Source organism: Callorhinus ursinus, unplaced genomic scaffold (assembly GCF_003265705.2).
Source record: "Callorhinus ursinus isolate GAN/ISIS: 27379988/994484 unplaced genomic scaffold, GSC_fseal_2.0 scaffold59, whole genome shotgun sequence".
NCBI lineage: Eukaryota > Metazoa > Chordata > Mammalia > Carnivora > Otariidae > Callorhinus > Callorhinus ursinus.
The window spans coordinates 8,886,284-8,903,033 of record NW_027397121.1 but is presented as its reverse complement, the minus strand read 5'-3'; the positions used below and the strand labels follow the sequence as shown (position 1 = coordinate 8,903,033).

At 56.0% G+C, this 16,750-nt stretch overlaps 2 protein-coding genes across 27 annotated transcripts; one reads left to right on the top strand and one right to left on the bottom strand.

The window, feature by feature from the left end:
• Nucleotides 1-964: 964 nt before the first annotated feature.
• On the bottom strand, nucleotides 965-12,000 carry BAG6 (BAG cochaperone 6). Of its 25 annotated transcripts, none has more exons than XM_073884796.1 (26): nucleotides 11,861-12,000; nucleotides 11,050-11,176; nucleotides 9,832-9,949; nucleotides 9,536-9,732; nucleotides 9,245-9,298; nucleotides 9,001-9,075; nucleotides 7,984-8,222; nucleotides 7,335-7,464; nucleotides 6,707-6,904; nucleotides 6,254-6,506; nucleotides 5,827-5,931; nucleotides 5,606-5,713; nucleotides 5,370-5,482; nucleotides 5,178-5,265; nucleotides 4,696-4,979; nucleotides 4,052-4,343; nucleotides 3,740-3,909; nucleotides 3,500-3,553; nucleotides 3,273-3,375; nucleotides 3,053-3,177; nucleotides 2,725-2,871; nucleotides 2,564-2,623; nucleotides 2,306-2,452; nucleotides 2,120-2,227; nucleotides 1,446-1,592; nucleotides 965-1,151 (listed from the first exon to the last, which is right to left on the bottom strand). In XM_073884796.1, the coding sequence occupies exons 2-26, from the start codon at nucleotides 11,161-11,163 to the stop codon at nucleotides 1,056-1,058; spliced, it is 3,525 nt and encodes a 1,174-aa protein (XP_073740897.1). In that variant the 5' UTR covers nucleotides 11,164-11,176; nucleotides 11,861-12,000; the 3' UTR covers nucleotides 965-1,055. The 25 variants fall into 25 exon arrangements, with proteins under 25 accessions (XP_073740897.1, XP_073740900.1, XP_025718331.2 ...); XM_073884799.1 differs by having other exon boundaries at nucleotides 5,178-5,262; XM_025862546.2 differs by having other exon boundaries at nucleotides 5,827-5,904.
• On the top strand, nucleotides 11,879-16,660 carry APOM (apolipoprotein M). Of its 2 annotated transcripts, none has more exons than XM_025862566.2 (6): nucleotides 11,879-12,011; nucleotides 15,096-15,250; nucleotides 15,536-15,609; nucleotides 15,712-15,810; nucleotides 15,993-16,091; nucleotides 16,519-16,660. In XM_025862566.2, the coding sequence occupies exons 2-6, from the start codon at nucleotides 15,198-15,200 to the stop codon at nucleotides 16,542-16,544; spliced, it is 351 nt and encodes a 116-aa protein (XP_025718351.1). In that variant the 5' UTR covers nucleotides 11,879-12,011; nucleotides 15,096-15,197; the 3' UTR covers nucleotides 16,545-16,660. The 2 variants fall into 2 exon arrangements, with proteins under 2 accessions (XP_025718351.1, XP_025718350.1); XM_025862565.2 differs by lacking the exon at nucleotides 11,879-12,011 and adding an exon at nucleotides 14,198-14,703.
• The last annotated feature ends 90 nt before the right edge of the window (nucleotides 16,661-16,750 follow it).

The window sequence follows — 16,750 nt, the reverse complement described above, 5'->3', positions numbered from 1 at the left end:
TTCTGGGGACGGGTTGGTTGTGTGCAATCTCTTGTAGCAGTACAGTACCCGGGGATCTGTAGTGGTTTTAGGGAATTTGCTTACCCCGGTGATCTGTTCTAACAAGCTGCCTCAAAATTTGACCATTCAATTGTATATTGAAGTCTTAGGGACTGGGAGCTAGAGCTGGCCTCCGGTGAGTGAGGTCTGTTGGCTACCAGTCTGGAGCCGACACCAGGCTGGTCCGATGGGTCTGAGGCTTTTGGTGGTACCTCTAGAAGGTAGCACCCCACTGGATTGTCAAGCAGTGTCTCTGGCCTGTCCAGCAAGATAGCAGAGTCATCAGGCCTCTTAAATCCCTGAGTTAGTGTCCCGAGAGGTCCTGGTGGAAGCTCTGAAGTATATGGCCTGGCCTTAGCAGGTCTTCAGCCAAGTTCTGTTGGTCCAGCGCTAAGCTAGCACCCGGGGAGGGGACTGCAACTGCATCTCTCCGAGGGAGTAGCAAGGAATTCGCAGCCTCCTCTCCTTTTGGGTCCTGGCTACAAACTTGAGGGCCTTGAAAGCGGTTTTGTGGACTCCACATTCAAGCACATGAACAGGAGGAGGCCCGTCGAACCCGGTAGATGAGTGCCACTGCTGTCAAGCTTGGCTAGTCCTGCTAAGACTGTATTCGGGTCAGCAGCTGCTTGGAAGTTAAATGGTTTTTTATCGGATAGTTTTGAGAGTCCTGTGCTGGCCTAGAAATAGGTTTGAGCCATCTCTGCACTCCGTTCTTTCACATGTACGTAAAATGCATGTGCGTGATCGCTGTTGCCAGGCTTCGTTTCAGCGCTGCGCCACGTGAACCGAACATGGCAACGCGCGGCTGCTCGCCGGGGAGGATTAACACACAGCCGGGCTCCTAGGAACTATACTCATTTCAAACAAGCTCAGAGAAGACTGAAGTACTTCGACGACTTAAGAAAGACAACTTACAGACAAAAGAGCCAGGAAAATCTGACTTTTATTTCTTAAATACTGTGAAGGAAGATGGGGGAAAATGGTCCCCTGCGGAGGGAGGGCCACAGAGCAAAGAGCTAGGGATCATCAGCAAAGGCCCGGTGGGCATTAGGGAAGCGCTGGGGGCTGTAGTTGGGGTCTTCCTGCAGTCGCTTTTGTATATCAGCCCGGAGCTAGAAAGAGAGAGAGAGAGAGAGAGAGAGAGAGCGCGCAAGCGGGTTGGAGGGGCACTGGCCAAGGCCCTGGGATCCCAGGGAGCACGCAAGGCCGTCCCTTAGGAGCTAGCACTTCCCACCAGCCACACTGTCGGGAGCCTTCCCAGATGCCACTAGGGAGAAAACTCTTTTAAAAAACATCAAGTAGTAGCCCCAGGCTGACCAGTTTGTCTCTGAAGGGATCAGAAAAGAGGGGCCCTAGCCCGACCCCTCCCACTAGACCATCCCTATTCTGCTTCAAGGCGGCGGCACCTGCTGCCTGTAGCTCTCCTGAACCTCTGGTGCCTCCAGGTCCCGGCTCAGGCTCTCGGGGCTCGTCAGGGGCCGAGCTCCGGCTGCCTTAGCTGCCCGGCTCACGGCCTCTGAGAGCAGCAGCTGGGGGCCCTCACCCTGCATCGTCTGGGGGACAGGGGGTCGGGAGGGAAAAGGGGATCAACGTCAGATCCAGTGCCACCACCCAGCTCACCCTTTCCAGGAGCCAACCACTGAGTTTCTAGGCTAGTGGAGAGGAGGGAACCAGCCCGCGGGTGGTTCTGAGCACAGGAAGGCCTTCCGAGTTGGCTCTGGCTCTGGTGAGAGGGCATGTGCGCGTGCTGGACTTGCTCTTCAAAGCAAGAGGGGCAGGAGGAGCCGCGCCACCCGGCACTCAGAGCTAGCTAGTCCACGAGAGGAAGCCCCCCCGTCACGGAACCGGGCCCTGGCCACACGGGCACCCGGGGCTCAGGTGGCTGGGGGAGGACAGCGGCGCTGGCACGCGCTAGCCTGAGGTGTGCTGCCGCCACTGTGGGCGAGTCCCAGGAAGGCTTCCTCGTCCACTCAGCCCCAGGACGAAAGTAGGAAGAATTCCTTCCGGCTCTAACTAGTTTGATTCTAAACACGGCATGGGAAGGGGCATAAAGAGCTCCTCAGGGAAGAGGCAGACCAACCTTACGTCTCTTGGCAGGCATACCACTGAGGTAGGCGTCGCTCAGGGGGGGCTGCGGCTTCACCTTCCGCTGGCTCTGAATGTCCTGCTGGATAATCGGGACCCACTCCTGGGGACGGACGAGATGATGAGGAACCGGAACAACTTCCGGCTGCCCTTGGCCCCCAGCTCACCTCCCGACACTCACTGGGGGCACTGCGGCTGCCCAAGGCTCGGTCTCCGCGGAAGCTCCGTCCTGTTCGTCCCGGGAGCCGCCGCCCTCGGGAGCAGGAGGTGGCCCTCGGGACATGGCCTCTTCTGCCGTCGTGCCCGGGGCCGGGGAAGCATTCTCCCGCTGGGAGTGAGACAGCGGGGAAGATGCAGGCTCCGGCAGCCCCAGCCTCCAGCCCTCCTGCCCGCAGCCCTCCGCTCCCCGTTGTCTGGCCCCTCGACCTCTCCCTGGTACCTGAGGCTCAGGGGAAGTCCTCTCTGAGCCCTGAACTTCCATCGGCTCCTCAGGAAGTGGCTACGAAATTGCACAGAGAAGGAGAACACAAAAGGCCCTCTCAGGCGTCCCTGTCCAGCTCCCCCAAGTCGCCGGACCCCAGAGCCCGTCGGGGCCCTTACCTGAGGGGGGTCACCGACCCTGCGGACATATCTGAGGATGGCGTCAGGGCCCACGGGCATGTGCTCCAGAACCACCTGAAGCCTCAGTCCCATCATGGTGGTCAGCCAGCTCACCAAGGATGGGTTCACCCCGCGAGACATGCGACGCTGAGGACAAAAAGCAGCCTTGGAACACAACATCCTCAACCAGCTCTTGAAAGGTATCAAAGAGTAAAGGCTGGCAGTTTGGAGAAGCAAAGCAAAACAAGAACCGCAGGATAGCAGAGAGCATGGAACCCTAAGAAAACAAAAGGCTGGAGATCGGAGGGCTGGGCTGGGTGGTGCTTACAATTCGGCCATTGATGACTGCGGCAAGTTCCATTTGCTGTCCCCCCAAGCAGTGCAGGTTGAGGGCCAGGCATTCAAACAGGCCCTGGTTACACAACTCCAGCAAACGGGCCCCAAATCCACTGTCTGTGGACAAGACGTGAGGAGGGGACACTGGCACCCGGCAGCCCTGCACCTCTAACACCCCCCGACACCTGCGGCCCTGCGGGCCCGCCCCTGACCTGTGCAGTGCAGCACGTGGGCAGCGATGCTGTTGAACTGCTCTTGGAGAAACTCCAGGTTTGTCCGGATGATGTCCACGCCGGGCTGAACCTGCACCAGAGACTGAAAAACAAGACACGCAAAGACCCCCAACTCAGGAACCCTGCGGGACTAGGATCGAGAACGCAGGAGAACGGCAGCCACCCCGACCACAGCCGGGACACAAAGAACGGGGAAGGTTACTCACAAAACTCTCCCGCACGTATTCTTCCAGGCCCGTGATCAACGTGTGGGTTGCCGTCTAGGGGGAAGCAGCACAAGTTCAGGCCCAGGCCCCAGCCCTTGAGACAACTGCCCTCCCCTCCACCTCCAGTAAGTCCAGGGCTCGGGCTGGAGCCATCGTGACTTTAGCTGACAGATAAACAGAGTCAGGAAGAAGAAACGGAAGCTAGGCAGGAGCGCTCTGAGACCCAGGGTCTTCACTTACCCGTATGTTGCCAGGTGTGGGCTCTTGGCCACCCAGGTAGTGCTGGTGGAAAAAGGATCGCAGCTGGGGCTGGAGCCGCTGCAGGGGCTGAAAATGGCCGTGAAGGAGCATCACCACGTCCACCATGGAAAAGTTCTGGCACAGAAGAGAGAGCAGGGCCCCAAAGAATCCTAGGAACAGGGGCCGAAGTCAGCAGTGGCCTTCACCACCTGGCCTGCCCGCCCACCACCAGCCCGTCGGCCTCATTCTGCCTCGGCAACACCCCCAATAGAGGCCATCGCCCCCCCCGGCCCCGTTCCCCGACTCGCTCACCGAGCGCCCCATCAGCCCCAGGCTCAAAGATGTTGCTGGACCCACTGAGGCGCTGGATGAAAGCGGCGATACTCTCGCTGCTGCCGGCCCGGGCCCCCAGGGAGCCCAGCAGGGAGTTCAGCACACCCTGCACCACGGAGGTAAAAAACTCCGGCGATAGGCTCTCAAGACCCAGGCCTCCAGGGCTCCCTGCGCCAGCAGAAGGGGACCCCGGTGGGGGCATGGTCTGCTGCTCGGGGGCCGGGGCCGGGGGCGGGGGCGGCGGAGGGGGCGGAGGCGCCGTCTGTGTCGCCTAGCAGACAGAGAAGGAACACACCATGGAAGACAAGCTGAGAGCGGGGACAAGACACCAGAAAGGCACAAACCAGAAGGAGCCTGAAGATGGAGAGCGCCAGCCCGTCTCCCTCTGAACGGGTGAGGTCAGAAAGCAGCAATGCGGGCTACTCTGCCTTCACAGCCTCATCTTCCTCTTCTCCAAAACCGTGGGGGCGGGGCTGGGGTGTCAGTGAAGCCCTGGGGCCCCCTCCCACCGCTAGGCCCCCGGACGCTGGAACCCAGCAGAGAGATCATAGCAACGAGACACCAGCGCCTGGCTGGGCCCAAGGAAAGGGAGGCTGAAGCTGAAGAGCAATCCAGCCACCCACCTGCAGAAAGTCAGTCATGCCCTGCAGGAAGGCGGGGACGCCAGGCATCGCCACTGTGATGGTAGGAGAAGCCACGCCGGGCCCCCCAGCCCCGGGCCCTGCAGGACCCAGCAGGCTCCCCAGGAGCTGCGAGAACTGCAGGTCAGCTGCGGAGGGCTGAGGGGGCGGAGGCTGGGCAGGCCCCCCGGGGGCAGGGCCAGCTGTGGTAGCAGTGTTGGTGGTCCCGGCACTAGCTGAAGCAGTGGCGGGGGCCGCAGGTGGAGCCATTCCTGGGGTCCCCTGAGCTGGACAGACAGAAAGAGACAAGGTGAACTCTAAGGAAAAACGAGATGCCCCAGCATTTCCATCCCGCTCTCCCCGCCAGGAAAGCAAGGACAAAGGACCCATGCACAGAACCGGGGAGCGGCCGTGAAGAGAGGAGCATCGGCCTCCAGGGCTGTGGCCCTCCCTGCAGTGGGAGGTGGGAGGGAGCAAGGACTCACCCACGAGAACGGGCTGCATCAGAAGCTGCCCCACAAGGCCGCTCACCATCTGGGCCAAAGAGGCATTGGTACCCAGCCCGGTGCCCTGCTGAACCGAGACAGGGGAGGCTTTCAGTCCTGCCCTGTCCACTCCCCACCACGGGACCCTCTCCGCAGACTCTCCCCCACCAGAACTCCTCCACCCTTACTCACTAGAGTACCCGAGACGGGGGGCCCCCCAGGATGGGAAGGCCGAGCCTGTGGAGGGGTGGGCCTGGCAATCACCACCCGGGTGGGAGCTGTCGGGAAGCCTGGCACCTGCTGTCCTGTGGGTAGCAGTGGGGGAGAGACCGAGGAGGGCTGAGGGCTGGGCCCCAGCCCGCCAGCCAACGGCACCCACCACCATGGACCGTGCCCCACCTCCCAAGCTTCCCCTCCCGGGTCATTACCTGCGGCCGCGGAGGCAACAGCTGCCACCATGGCCTGGTGAGTGATCTGGTGGGCGACGGCGTGCATGAACTCAGGGGGCAGGGAGGGCAGCTGGATGAGGGTGGAGCCTGGGGGGCGGGTCTGATGTAACCTTGAACCTGGACCCCCTTCAACCCACCCACTCGGCCCTACCCCTTGTCTACCCAGAGCTCAGCCTGCTCTGATATGCCCTCACTCTTACCCAGGGTCTGGCCATGACCAGGGGGTCCTAGGGGGCCAGTGGGAGCACTCGGAACTCCACCGGGCTGTGTGCCAGAATCTGGGCAGGGAGACAGAAAGAGTGGCCCTGAGGCAGGCGGGGCCAAGGCCTAACTGTATCCTCCTGAGACCAGCATCCTTCAGGGCGCTACTCCCCCCCCCAGAAAGCCGGCTTTTCCTTCCATCTGGACAGGGAGGAGGCACTCCCTTCGCCACGCACGTCAATCTGCAGGGACAAGCAGTCCCTCCCGTCCCTCCCCACACGGGCCGACTATAGCTTCTGCCCTGGTTCCTCTCCTCTGGCAGCCGGCCCTGGCTTCTCCCCCTCCACCCTCGCTCTCACACCTCCACGCCCACCCCACCTCCCGCGTCGTGCACCTCTGCTCTACCGACGACTGGCCCTAACTCACCTTGGATGTTCATGTGCATCATGACCACGGGTTCCACACTCTGGTGGGAAATCCGGATGACCCTCGGGTGGCTGGTGGTCGGGGGGGGAGCCGGCCCTGGCGGGGGAACCCCCTCGGTTGAGGAGTCGACAGTGGTAGAAGTGGGAGCCAGGGACGAGGCCTGCCCAGGACCAGGGGGAGCTGCCTCCGCACTGGCAGCCGGGGGGGGCCGAGTCCCATTCCCCGTCATGGTCACAGTGGTTCCCACGTTGATCTGGAGGAGATAGAGGAGGCAGGAGTGAGGAAAACAAGAGCCTAACCCAGGGCACCCCAAGACAAACTCCTTCAGCCTCCCCATTCTCCAACCCTTTGTATTCCCAAAGCCCACCCCTTCTCGCTTCAAGCCCGATAGCTACTCTGGGTCGTTCCACCAACAGCCCCGCGTGTCTGGCCCTCCAGGCTCCCCCGACCCACCTGGATGGGGATGGCTGCCTGCTGAAGCACCATGGGGGTGGTGTAGTGCGACATGGGCCGAACCACGTGCAGGTGTCGCGGGGGCGCACAGGCCAGATTGCAGCGCAGGTCAGACAGGGCCACGAAGGTGTTGCCCAGCAGCCGCAGACTCTCCCCCACCAAGTTGATCAAGCGCTGGTCCTCTTCACGGCCCTCTTGCTGTCCCCCCCCCCCGCCGGGGCCGAGCACAGAAAGGCAAACACCTATTAGGCTGGAATGAACCTCGGTAACAAAAGCAGTAACAGCCCTGAAGAACACCGTACTCTCTACACCTTTAAGCGTAGCCTGGGAAGCTTCCGGGTAGGCCCAGTCTGGGCAAATAATTTCCACTGCACATATGTACAAAGTTCCCTACCACAACAGGCCCCAGAAAATCAGCACGTCATCATCCACTCTTTTCCCTCACTCTATGTAAGCTCCCTGAACGACTCACTCAAGAGATCGACAAAGAGAAACAGTAGACAAGTCTACAGAGAACTCATTCCATTGCAGACAATGTCATTTTTGGGGGGCGGGGAGGGTTAGCTAGCTGCATTCCAGCCCGCTCTCTGTGGGACACGCCGGGGGTGAGGGGGCGGGTGGCACTCACGTTGTTATTGTAGTCCGTGGTGGCAGCGGCACCCAGAACCTCGTAGTAGCGCTGCAGGAAGGGCTGAAGGCGGCTCTCCAGCCGCTGGAGCTCCTGGAGCACTTCGACGTACTCCGCAGGTGAAGGATGGCTGTGGGCGACCCCAAGAGGCAGTGAGCGGAGGCTCTCCTCAGATCCCCAGCCTCCCAGCTGACCTAGACTACAATGCCCTGTCTCTCCGCAGCTCCCCAGACACCTGGCCCAATCCCTCCTGGGACCAGCAGAACATCCATCCTTCATCTGCACCCACGAGAAGACAAGGAGAAGAAAACATCTGTTTCCACCTTCCCCGCCACACAACCCCATCCCTATGATGGCAGGGAACGAACGCTGAAGGAAGAAACGCCGCCCATGTGAACTCGGGGAAGAGAGTCTGGATTGTGCTCAGGAACCACCACTTGGATTTCCTTGCCCCAGGGACAGCAGTGCTTCCGGCTCCATTGCCGGCCCTAACCTCGTTCGGCTGGTCCAGAGCCTCTCTCTGCCCCACCAGGCTAACCCTACAGGTAAGAATGCCCAGCGGGCCCCTTCTCCCATCGTCCCCTTCCCGGCTCTCATACTTCACTGAGGATCCCTCACCCCCCTCCCAAAGCGTCCCTCGGGTTCTCACTTGGGCGCATTTGTCTCTGGGGCAGGTGTTGGGCCAACAGGGGCTGGGCCAGAAGGGGTGAGTTCTGGGCTCTGGGCTGGGACACGCTCCTCCACTTCTTCCGCCTCCATGGGCTCCCGAGGAGGCACTTCGCTTTCGACTGGTTCTGATGTTTGAGAGCTCAAGGCGACAGGCTCCGGGGCCACAGTCGGCGTCTGTGCGGGCGGCTGACTATGCTGTGCTTGGGGTCCCCCTCGACACTGAAGGGGAGAGATTCAGGATACCAAAGGCAGGATGAGACTGCTGCAGATTACTCAGGTCAACGGAGAACGAGTGGAGAAGGAGCTCTAACTAGGCTCCTGAAGGCAGGGCCTTGCACCTGTCTCTCTGACTCCCCAGCAACCAGCACTGCACTTAAACAAGATGCATAATAAATAACCTGTGATGCTTGAGAGTTACGAACACAATAAAGAAATGATGGTTCCCTAAACCACCGCTAGAAGGATAAAAAACATCACATGCTACAGTCACAACGCAAACTAACGGAACTGGGACATCTCAGCATCAGACGGTAACTAAGAAACTAAAAAAGCACAGGGCGCCTGGGTGGCTCAGTGGTTAAGCATCTGCCTTCAGCTCAGGTCATGATCCCAGGGTTGTGGGATCGAGCCCCGCATCAGGCTCCCTGCTCCACGGGAAGCCTGCTTCTCCCTCTCCCACTCCCCCTGCTTGTGTTCCCTCTCTCGCTGTCTCTCTTCCGTCAATTAAATAAATAAATAAAATCTTTTAAAAAAAAAGTTATCTGGTAAGTCGGCAACAAACTTCCCAGATACCAGGCACCCAGAGGACTGGCAGGGACAAGAAAGCCCGACAAAGACATTTTTTCTGCCCCAAAGAGTGAAGATTGCAGAGAAGAGACCAGATTAGGCAGGAAGGATCTGGCTGATATGGCCAGTCATGCCTTCGCTGCCAGGCAGACATAGAATGGTAAGGAAGAATGAAAAGATAAACAGACCCTAGCCAGCCCTGCCCACTGACCTCCATCCGGGATAGTAAGGTCTGTATATCCCTGATCATGTGCTGAGCCATCACCAGCCGTACTCGGGGCTCACTCTATATGATAAAAAAACATAAAATGAGGATATGTCTGAGATGAAGCCATGAACTCTACCACCCACTGAATCAGGTCCCAGCTGGCTCCTCAGCCAGCCCCCCCCGCCCCCCCACCTCATGGCCTCCTTCTCCCAGATCCCCTTCCCTGACCCTCCCAGGCCCGTGATACCTGAATCGGGGCCTGTTCCATGTTGATGTGAACATCCACAGCAGAGCCGTCACTCTGGGAAAAGGGTAAGGGAAGTTGCTCTGGGAGAAGCCAAATACCTAAGGCCCCCACACCTCCAACTCATTTTCTGGAGCCCCACCCTTTTTCTCAAAGACTGAGGCCATATCAGACCTCAGGGACCTGGAAACCCAATCTAAAGACCGAAACATCTGTCTTTATGAGCTCTCTGCTATTACCACAACCAAACCACCCTTCCCCACAAAAACTGGCCTATGTGGAACACAAGCTTACAGGAAGGTTGAAGGTTCCAACCATGACATAGCTGTTGGCATTCCGGTCATGAACAGAGGCCCCAGGGCCCCGAGTACCAGGTGGGGGTCCTCCACCATGGGTGGCTGAGGCAGACCCTATCCCAGAAGATGCCCCAGAAGGGAGCTGTGTCTGAGGAGGAGCCCGCTCCACCAGGTGAATAACCTTTCCCCCAACATCTGCAGGAAAAAAAGATACACACCAAAGCATTATACGATCAAGTAAGCCCAAAGCCTCAGCTCATCCCTCAACCTCTGAACTGCCTCCCCCAAACTTACTGTATTCCTGGAGCTTCTTATCATCCTGCAGAACTCGTCCCTGATAAATGAGCCGCTGTTTCTCAGAGGGAATACTGACAGAAGCAGCAATGTGCTCTTTAAACTCCTTTACATTCATCTACAAGCAAAGAGAGACCAAGAACTATCAGCGAATGTAGGAAAAGGGGAAGGATGGAAGGGCGACAACTGACTTTTGGGAGTGAGGGGTAAAAACCACCCAATCATAACATCACTACCCATTTGTCTTGTGAGGTAATTATTGTACAAAGCCCCAAACCAAAACCTGTTTACCCCTGTCAAGACAAACAATCAGTAAGTGTTAACAAACTTCAAGTTATGTGCCCAGAAAAAAATTATGTGGCTGAGACACAGAAAAGCTAATTGGCATTCCCTTCTCCCCCTGAATCCCAAAGGAATGTGTGTCTACAGATACCAGTGACCCCTCCCCAAACACAAAATGATACAACTCTGCAATCTCAAAGATAAAAGCAACGACAGGAAGGGAGAGTGGAAAGTCAAGCTAAGGAAGGCTTAACGGCGAAGAAAGAAAATAACACTTTCCTAACTGGACAAGTGAGTCTTGGGAAGTACCAGATTGTTTATGTACGTCTAGTCACAAAAGCCCAGTTTTTTGTATACGTTTTAAAAGCTATGAACCAACCCCTCATAATTCTGTCTCCAAGTACCACAGGAACTAATGGTACAGACAGCTGTGTCTATGGCATTAAAATCAAAAGATTCAAATTATGCCACAGATACTAGTTAATTCCACTCAACAGTCTGCTAGGGACCTACCTGCGCTACAGGCTCTGATTTCTAGCCTTTAAAAACATAATACAGATCTGATTAATTTTTATTTTTAAGACTCGAGTTTTGGATCTCTGTTCTGTTTCCCTTCCCAAAGGCACAATCCATGTCTGTCCCTTTGGGCTGGGGTTCGCTCATGATAATGGCATACAGATTCCTCCTTCCTCCACATTTCCCTCTGCACTGAATTCTATCAAGGTGGAAAAAGGCAGAACAAAATCTGCCTCATTCAACCGAAGCCATACCTTCTTACTCAACGAGAAAGACCAGAAAATGTCCTGTCTAAAATATGAACAAAGGAACCAATGAAAAAAGATTCAAGGACCAAAAAAAATCAGGCTCTTCTCTCAGAATAAGGGGCCTGTAAGAGGAAGAATTAATGGGTGTCTTCCAGAAGTGCTGGGGTCTCACCTGGGCCCCCACAATAAAGGTCCGAGTCTGAGAGTCCAAGGTCTTCACCAGCACCTCCAGGCTGTCAGGCTCCTCCATACTGGTAGTGGTACTGGTACTATCACTGGGCTCCATGGCTGACAGCTCTCTAAGGAAGAATAGAGGGAAGGAGGCCTGCTGTCGCCCAAAGCAGATTTTATATACCCGGAAGCCTCCCCGGCCTGAGTCTCCGCCCTAATACCTAAAGAGTTTCTCCCACAGAAGCACACACACTCACACCCGCCCCCATCCCCCTTCTGATTCCGGGGCGCGGGGAGAGAAACACAAAGGGCAAGGAGATCGACGGCACAAGGAGCTAGAGAACGGGGAGATGGGAGGGGCTCCACAATGCCAATCACAGTAAGGGAGGGCCAGTCAGGCTAGGAAGCCGGGAATGTAGGAAACAGGAGACCAGTGTCATCACCAGTCGCGATACGACAAACGCCCCAAAGGTCGGCAAACCCTGGGGAACACACGAGAACGGGGGTCGCGCCAGACTCTGCGGAGACAGTGGTTTCGCGCACGCGCGCCACGCCACGCCCATCGAACCCGCCTAAGTCACGACAGACCCGAAACGACGGACACTCACGGGGGGCCAGACTGGCTAGCTCACTGCCCCCCTCTTCCGCCTTCCCTCGATGCTCCAGCAGAGCGGCGCAACGAACACACACCAGACACAGACAGACAGAGACAGAGACAGAGACAGAGACACACACACACACACACACACACACACACCCCACCACTACCAATACCACCACCCCGGGCTCCGCCCCCGAGCTCCCCACGGTACCGTCACTTCCGGTCTCCCCCAACTTGCCACCGATGGCCACTTCCGTTTCCCCGATAGTATTTGGGGATCGCTAGGCGGTACTTCCGGCTCCCCTCAGGCCCCCAAGCTTTACTCTTGTGGGGCACCACGAGGAAGTTCGCGGCCCCAAACAGTGAGTTCCTTGGGGCTAGACGGGCCGGGGCCGGCCTGGATGGGAGGGAGCCGAGCACCCCGAGGAGCCGCCACCGCCGTCGCCCGGGGGACCGTACTGCGCCTGCGTGCGTTGCACTACGCATGCGTACACTCTTAGGCACCTCCCCACCCCCCCAACGCTGTTCACTTCTGTGCACGCGCTTGAGCCGTGGGAGGTTGAGGTGGCTACTATAAATGCCTGAAAATAATTACCAGATGAGACTCTATACCTCGAGAGGCTTTGGACAGTTTGTGCCTCTTGGGAGTTTGGGGACTGGGGATTGTTCCTCATTAATCTGTGTTAAAGTCTTGGCCGGCAGAGAATTTGAGGCGGCACTGTGCTGGCCTCCTAAAATTCTGTCTTCTCACTCTGGCCCTCGCAGCTCTACTCTTTCGGCGTCTCCGGAAGTCATCCTTTCTTTAGGCGGTTGGAGGTGGTTCGCGAGCTACCTGGTACCTGGGTGTGCCGTCGCGTCGCTGGGGCTGATCTCGGTGCTGCCCGGTGGGCGTTTGGCGGGGTGTGGGCGCCATGTTCCTTGCCGGCGGTGTGCGGCCGGGAGGATACGCCATGTTCTGGAGCAACTAAGGATTTACTGCTTTTCAGGACTTTCGTCAGAAAGGGCGCCTCCAAGTTTGGGAATTGGGAGCGAATGAAGTCAGACTGGACCGAAGCTCAAGAGTCCAATCCTGGGCTATTGAAAGGGCCACCGCAGGGCTTCCGCTGGCCGGGGTCGACTGGCGGACTGGGCAGTCGCGCCCCGCCCTCGCCCTCGGGCAAAGGCCCTGGCCCCGCGGCGCTGCAACTTCTCCTAGACCCGTGGCTGCGGGACTGCCTGTCCCCGGTGCCCACAGCCTTTCTGGGATTCGTAGTTTCTACCCAGGTCCCAGTACTGTTTCAGTTAAGAGTTCTACTAAACACCTGTTCAGCGAGCACCTTGGTTTGTGCCAGCCAAATTGCTCAGGGTTTTGCGTACTGCCCCATTTAAAAGCCTTTCAACACCTGAGATAGTTATTACATCCATTTTATAGGGAAGTACACTTAGGCGAAAGTAAGTGGCAGAACTGACAAGTCCAGGCCTACCAGACCCCGGGTCAAGCACTTCTACTTTACTGCCCCTATAAATTGTTGTATTTTATATATATTTGCTTTTTATTATTCAAAAAATGGCAAACAGGGGCGCCTGGGTGGCTCAGTCGTTAAGCGTCTGCCTTCGGCTGGGGTCATGATCCCAGGACCGAGCCCCGCATCGGGCTCCCTGCTTGGCGGGGAGCCTGCTTCTCCCTCTCCCACTCCCCCTCCCCCTGCTTGTGTTCCCTCTCTCGCTGTGTCTCTCTCTGTCAAAATCTATTTTAAAAAAAATGGCAAACATTACCCCCAAATGTTATAAGGGGCCCTCATATACCCATCACCCAAACTTGGTTCTTTTAACTAAGTCGCAAACCCATAGCAAGCCTCACCTCTCAGAAATTTTTTGGCAGTCTGTGGTTTATACATAATCTATGAAGGAAGCCCCATCTCTCATTGCATTAATTGCTCCACCCACTTGGCACTATCCAATGAGTGCCTCTTGACAATTCTTTCCGGACTATTATTTGAGAACCTATAGCCCACTTGAAACTGTAATAAGTGCCTTTACAAACATTAATTATAGTGAATATTTACTTTGGACTTAACCACGTGCAGGCCTTTGCTAAGGGCTTTATGTGCTTTATCTCTTTTAATCCTATGAGACTGATGATTTGATCATTTTACAAGTGAAAAAAAACAGGCATAGAGATTAATAAAATTGTTCAAGATCTAACAAATAGTGGAGTTAGGGTTTGCACTCTGCCTAACACCAGTATCCTCTAACCTTTACTGATACAACCTCTTCCTTCTGGTAATAAATGTTGAGTGAATGAGCTCGTTGTCAGTGAACTTTTCTCAGGGGTGTTCAGATTGTTTCCCTAATTACAAATTTCAGCGAGAAGGCCTCCCATTCACCAGGCCCCAGCGCCTGGGGGCCTGTCCTAAAGAACTTACCAGGCTGTGTACTGCAAGGATTTGTTTTGTTTACACAACTAGTTTTTTTTTTTTTTTTTTTTTTTTTTTTTTACTGCTCTCAAGGCCAGCGACTGTCATTCATTTTTATGTCTCTAGGGCTTAGCTGGGCAAACAGCTGGGACTCACAACAGTTTGCTGGGTGTATGAATGAAAAGAATCAGTTCACCTCTCTTCAGTGCTGTGCAACAGAGCAGATATCCAGCACAGATATGGGTTGAAAGACCACAGGCTTCTACCTAGAGGGCTCAGCTCTCATAATTTCTGAGACCCTGGACATGCCAGGGTATATTATGGAGTGATGGCATCTAGAAGAGGGGGAGGAAGGCCCAAACACTGTAGGTAATCCAGGCTTGGGTTGGAAAACAAGGTTGAAGTTACTCATTAGCAGGTGAAAGGGTCAAGGGTCGAGGCAAGGGGGCTGGAAGCAGAGTGGACTGAATAACTAGCAGGGGGAGAAAGAGCAGTTAAGGCACCAGCCACTTCACGAAGAGCACCAGCTCCCTCCTGCCTGAAGATGGTCCACCAAATATGGGCAGCTCTGCTCTACCTCTGTGGTATTCTCCTTAACGCCATCTACCAGTGCCCTGAGTACAGTCAGCTGACAACTCAGGGAGTGGATGGGAAAGAGGTATGGACTGAGAATGGGAGAAGCTGATGGTGGGGCCTCTGAGGGAGTTGGGTGGGTGGCCTTGGATGACCAGAAGCCACGCTGGGAAAGGAAGGGAAAAAGGGTGTATTAACATAATGAATGCAAGAACAAGTAAAAAAAAAAAAATTTAGTACTGTGGCCATCAATGCGGAGACATGGTAGAATTGGGAGGTGGGTGGTTACTCAGGTTGATTGAGGGGGCTACAAAGGAAAAGTCGCTTAATGACTTCCTGTCATAACCCAACCCTTCATTGGAAAAAAGCAGCTGCCACTCCACTGCTAAGTCCTGCCATCTTAAGAGTGGTGATGAAGAGGTTGAATGGACCCTGTAGTGGGGACCCACCCTCTTCTGATCCTCTCGTTCTCTGCAGTTCCCAGAGCCACACCTGGGCAGGTGGTACTTTATCGCAGGGGCAGCTCCCACCAAGGAGGAGTTGGTGACTTTTGACCCTGTGGACAACATTGTCTTCAACATGGCTACAGGCTCTGCGCCCATGAAGCTCCAGCTTCGTGCTACCATCCGCATGTGAGTGGTGAGGAGGCAGAGGCACCAGGAGGTGCAGTCTCTGCCCAAAATATGAGCACCCACCCACAAAGAGCTAGGCTCTTTGGGATATCCACTATTTTTGGCCCACTGAGTTCAACAGTTCTATTAGTTTCCCTCTGAAGAGAGATGGGCCTAACCACCTGTCCCTTGGTAGCCTGAAACCCAAGGGGACCCAGGCTTCAAAGAGAAATAAGATGGAATAGAGGCTGGTACTGTGTGGCTGGGGTGTCACTCAGTCTTTCGTCCTTGCCACCACTTCTGTAGGAAAAATGGGCTCTGTGTGCCCCGGAAATGGATCTACCACCTGACTGAGGGGAGCACAGATCTCAGAACTGAAGGTAGGTTCTCTCCAGCCCTCACCCTCCCCAAGTCCCCTGGGCTTGCTTGGTTTTGCATCTCTGTCCTCACACACTCTCCCCCGCAAATACCTGCCCCAACAGGCCGCCCTGACATGAAGACCAAGCTCTTCTCCAGCTCATGCCCAGGTGGAATCATGCTGAAAGAGTCAGGCCAGGGTTACCAGCGCTTCCTCCTCTACAGTGAGTGGGGATGCCAGGCAGGAAGGGTTGGAGAGAAACAACAGAAGAGCAGGAGAGCCTCTCACCCTGGGCCCTATGATATCATCCCAGGAAGGGCTGGGTGCTGCTTCCATGAGGTCCTCACCAGGGAGGTACTGAGAAACTGGGACTTTGATGGGCCTGGCCCTGCCCTGCTCTTCCAGATCGCTCACCACACCCTCCTGAGAAGTGCGTGGAGGAATTCCAGTCCCTGACCTCCTGCCTGGATTTCAAGGCCTTCTTACGGACTCCCAGGAATCAAGGTGAGGGGGTAAAGTCCCACAAAAGAGGACTAGGACTCACCAAGTCTTCTGCAGGTGCCGGCTGAAAGGGACTCAAGTGATGGCACTGGAGGGCATGGTCAAAGGCTGACATCATTAGAGTGGCTGTGCTGACACCTCCATTTGTGTCATAGGCTGTGATGGCACCAGAAGGATGTGGCCAAGAGGTGTGGTGTCACCTGAGGGAGCCAGGATGGGCTCTGGGCTACTCAAAAGAGAGGTTTCTTGAGTTTGCAGTGGATAAAAGGGGCAGGGGTTTAGACACATAGGGAAAAGGGCCTCAGGGACCCCTTCTTTGATGCGAGGAAAAGCGGGAATGCATTCTCCTCCACCCCATTACCACCAACCTTGCTTTTCTCCCTGGAGTTCCTTCCTTTCCATCCTCTTCTCTTCTCCCTCCTCCCACCAGAGGCCTGCGAGCTGTCCAGTAACTGACCTGTGGCTTCATCTGTGCCCCAGATGGATATGGTGGGAGCTGCAATTGTGCTGGGGGAAGGAGAAGCTGGAGACTCCCAACTCCAAGAGTAATAAAGATGATTTTTCAATCCTCATCTCATTTTCGGTTTGTCTCCAGACATCAATCCCCCCACCTCCATTTCAGTACTCCCCCTGGACCTTCTACCACCTAAATCCCCAGCTGG

What these genes read in the sequence shown, in the direction of transcription:
- BAG6 (XM_073884796.1), bottom strand. Translation starts at nt 11,163, where the DNA reads ATGGAGCCCAGTGATAGTACCAGTACCACTACCAGTATGGAGGAGCCT. An exon ending in TGGTCATGGCCAGACCCTGG is followed by an intron (nt 5,714 to 5,826) that starts GTAAGAGTGAGG and finishes CCCGCCCCCCAG; the next exon opens with GCTCCACCCTCATCCAGCTG. An exon ending in CCACACCTGGCAACATACGG is followed by an intron (nt 3,554 to 3,739) that starts GTAAGTGAAGAC and finishes GCTTCCCCCTAG; the next exon opens with ACGGCAACCCACACGTTGAT.
- APOM (XM_025862565.2), top strand. Translation starts at nt 14,590, where the DNA reads ATGGTCCACCAAATATGGGCAGCTCTGCTCTACCTCTGTGGTATTCTC. An exon ending in AGGGAGTGGATGGGAAAGAG is followed by an intron (nt 14,704 to 15,095) that starts GTATGGACTGAG and finishes CGTTCTCTGCAG; the next exon opens with TTCCCAGAGCCACACCTGGG. An exon ending in CTTCGTGCTACCATCCGCAT is followed by an intron (nt 15,251 to 15,535) that starts GTGAGTGGTGAG and finishes CCACTTCTGTAG; the next exon opens with GAAAAATGGGCTCTGTGTGC.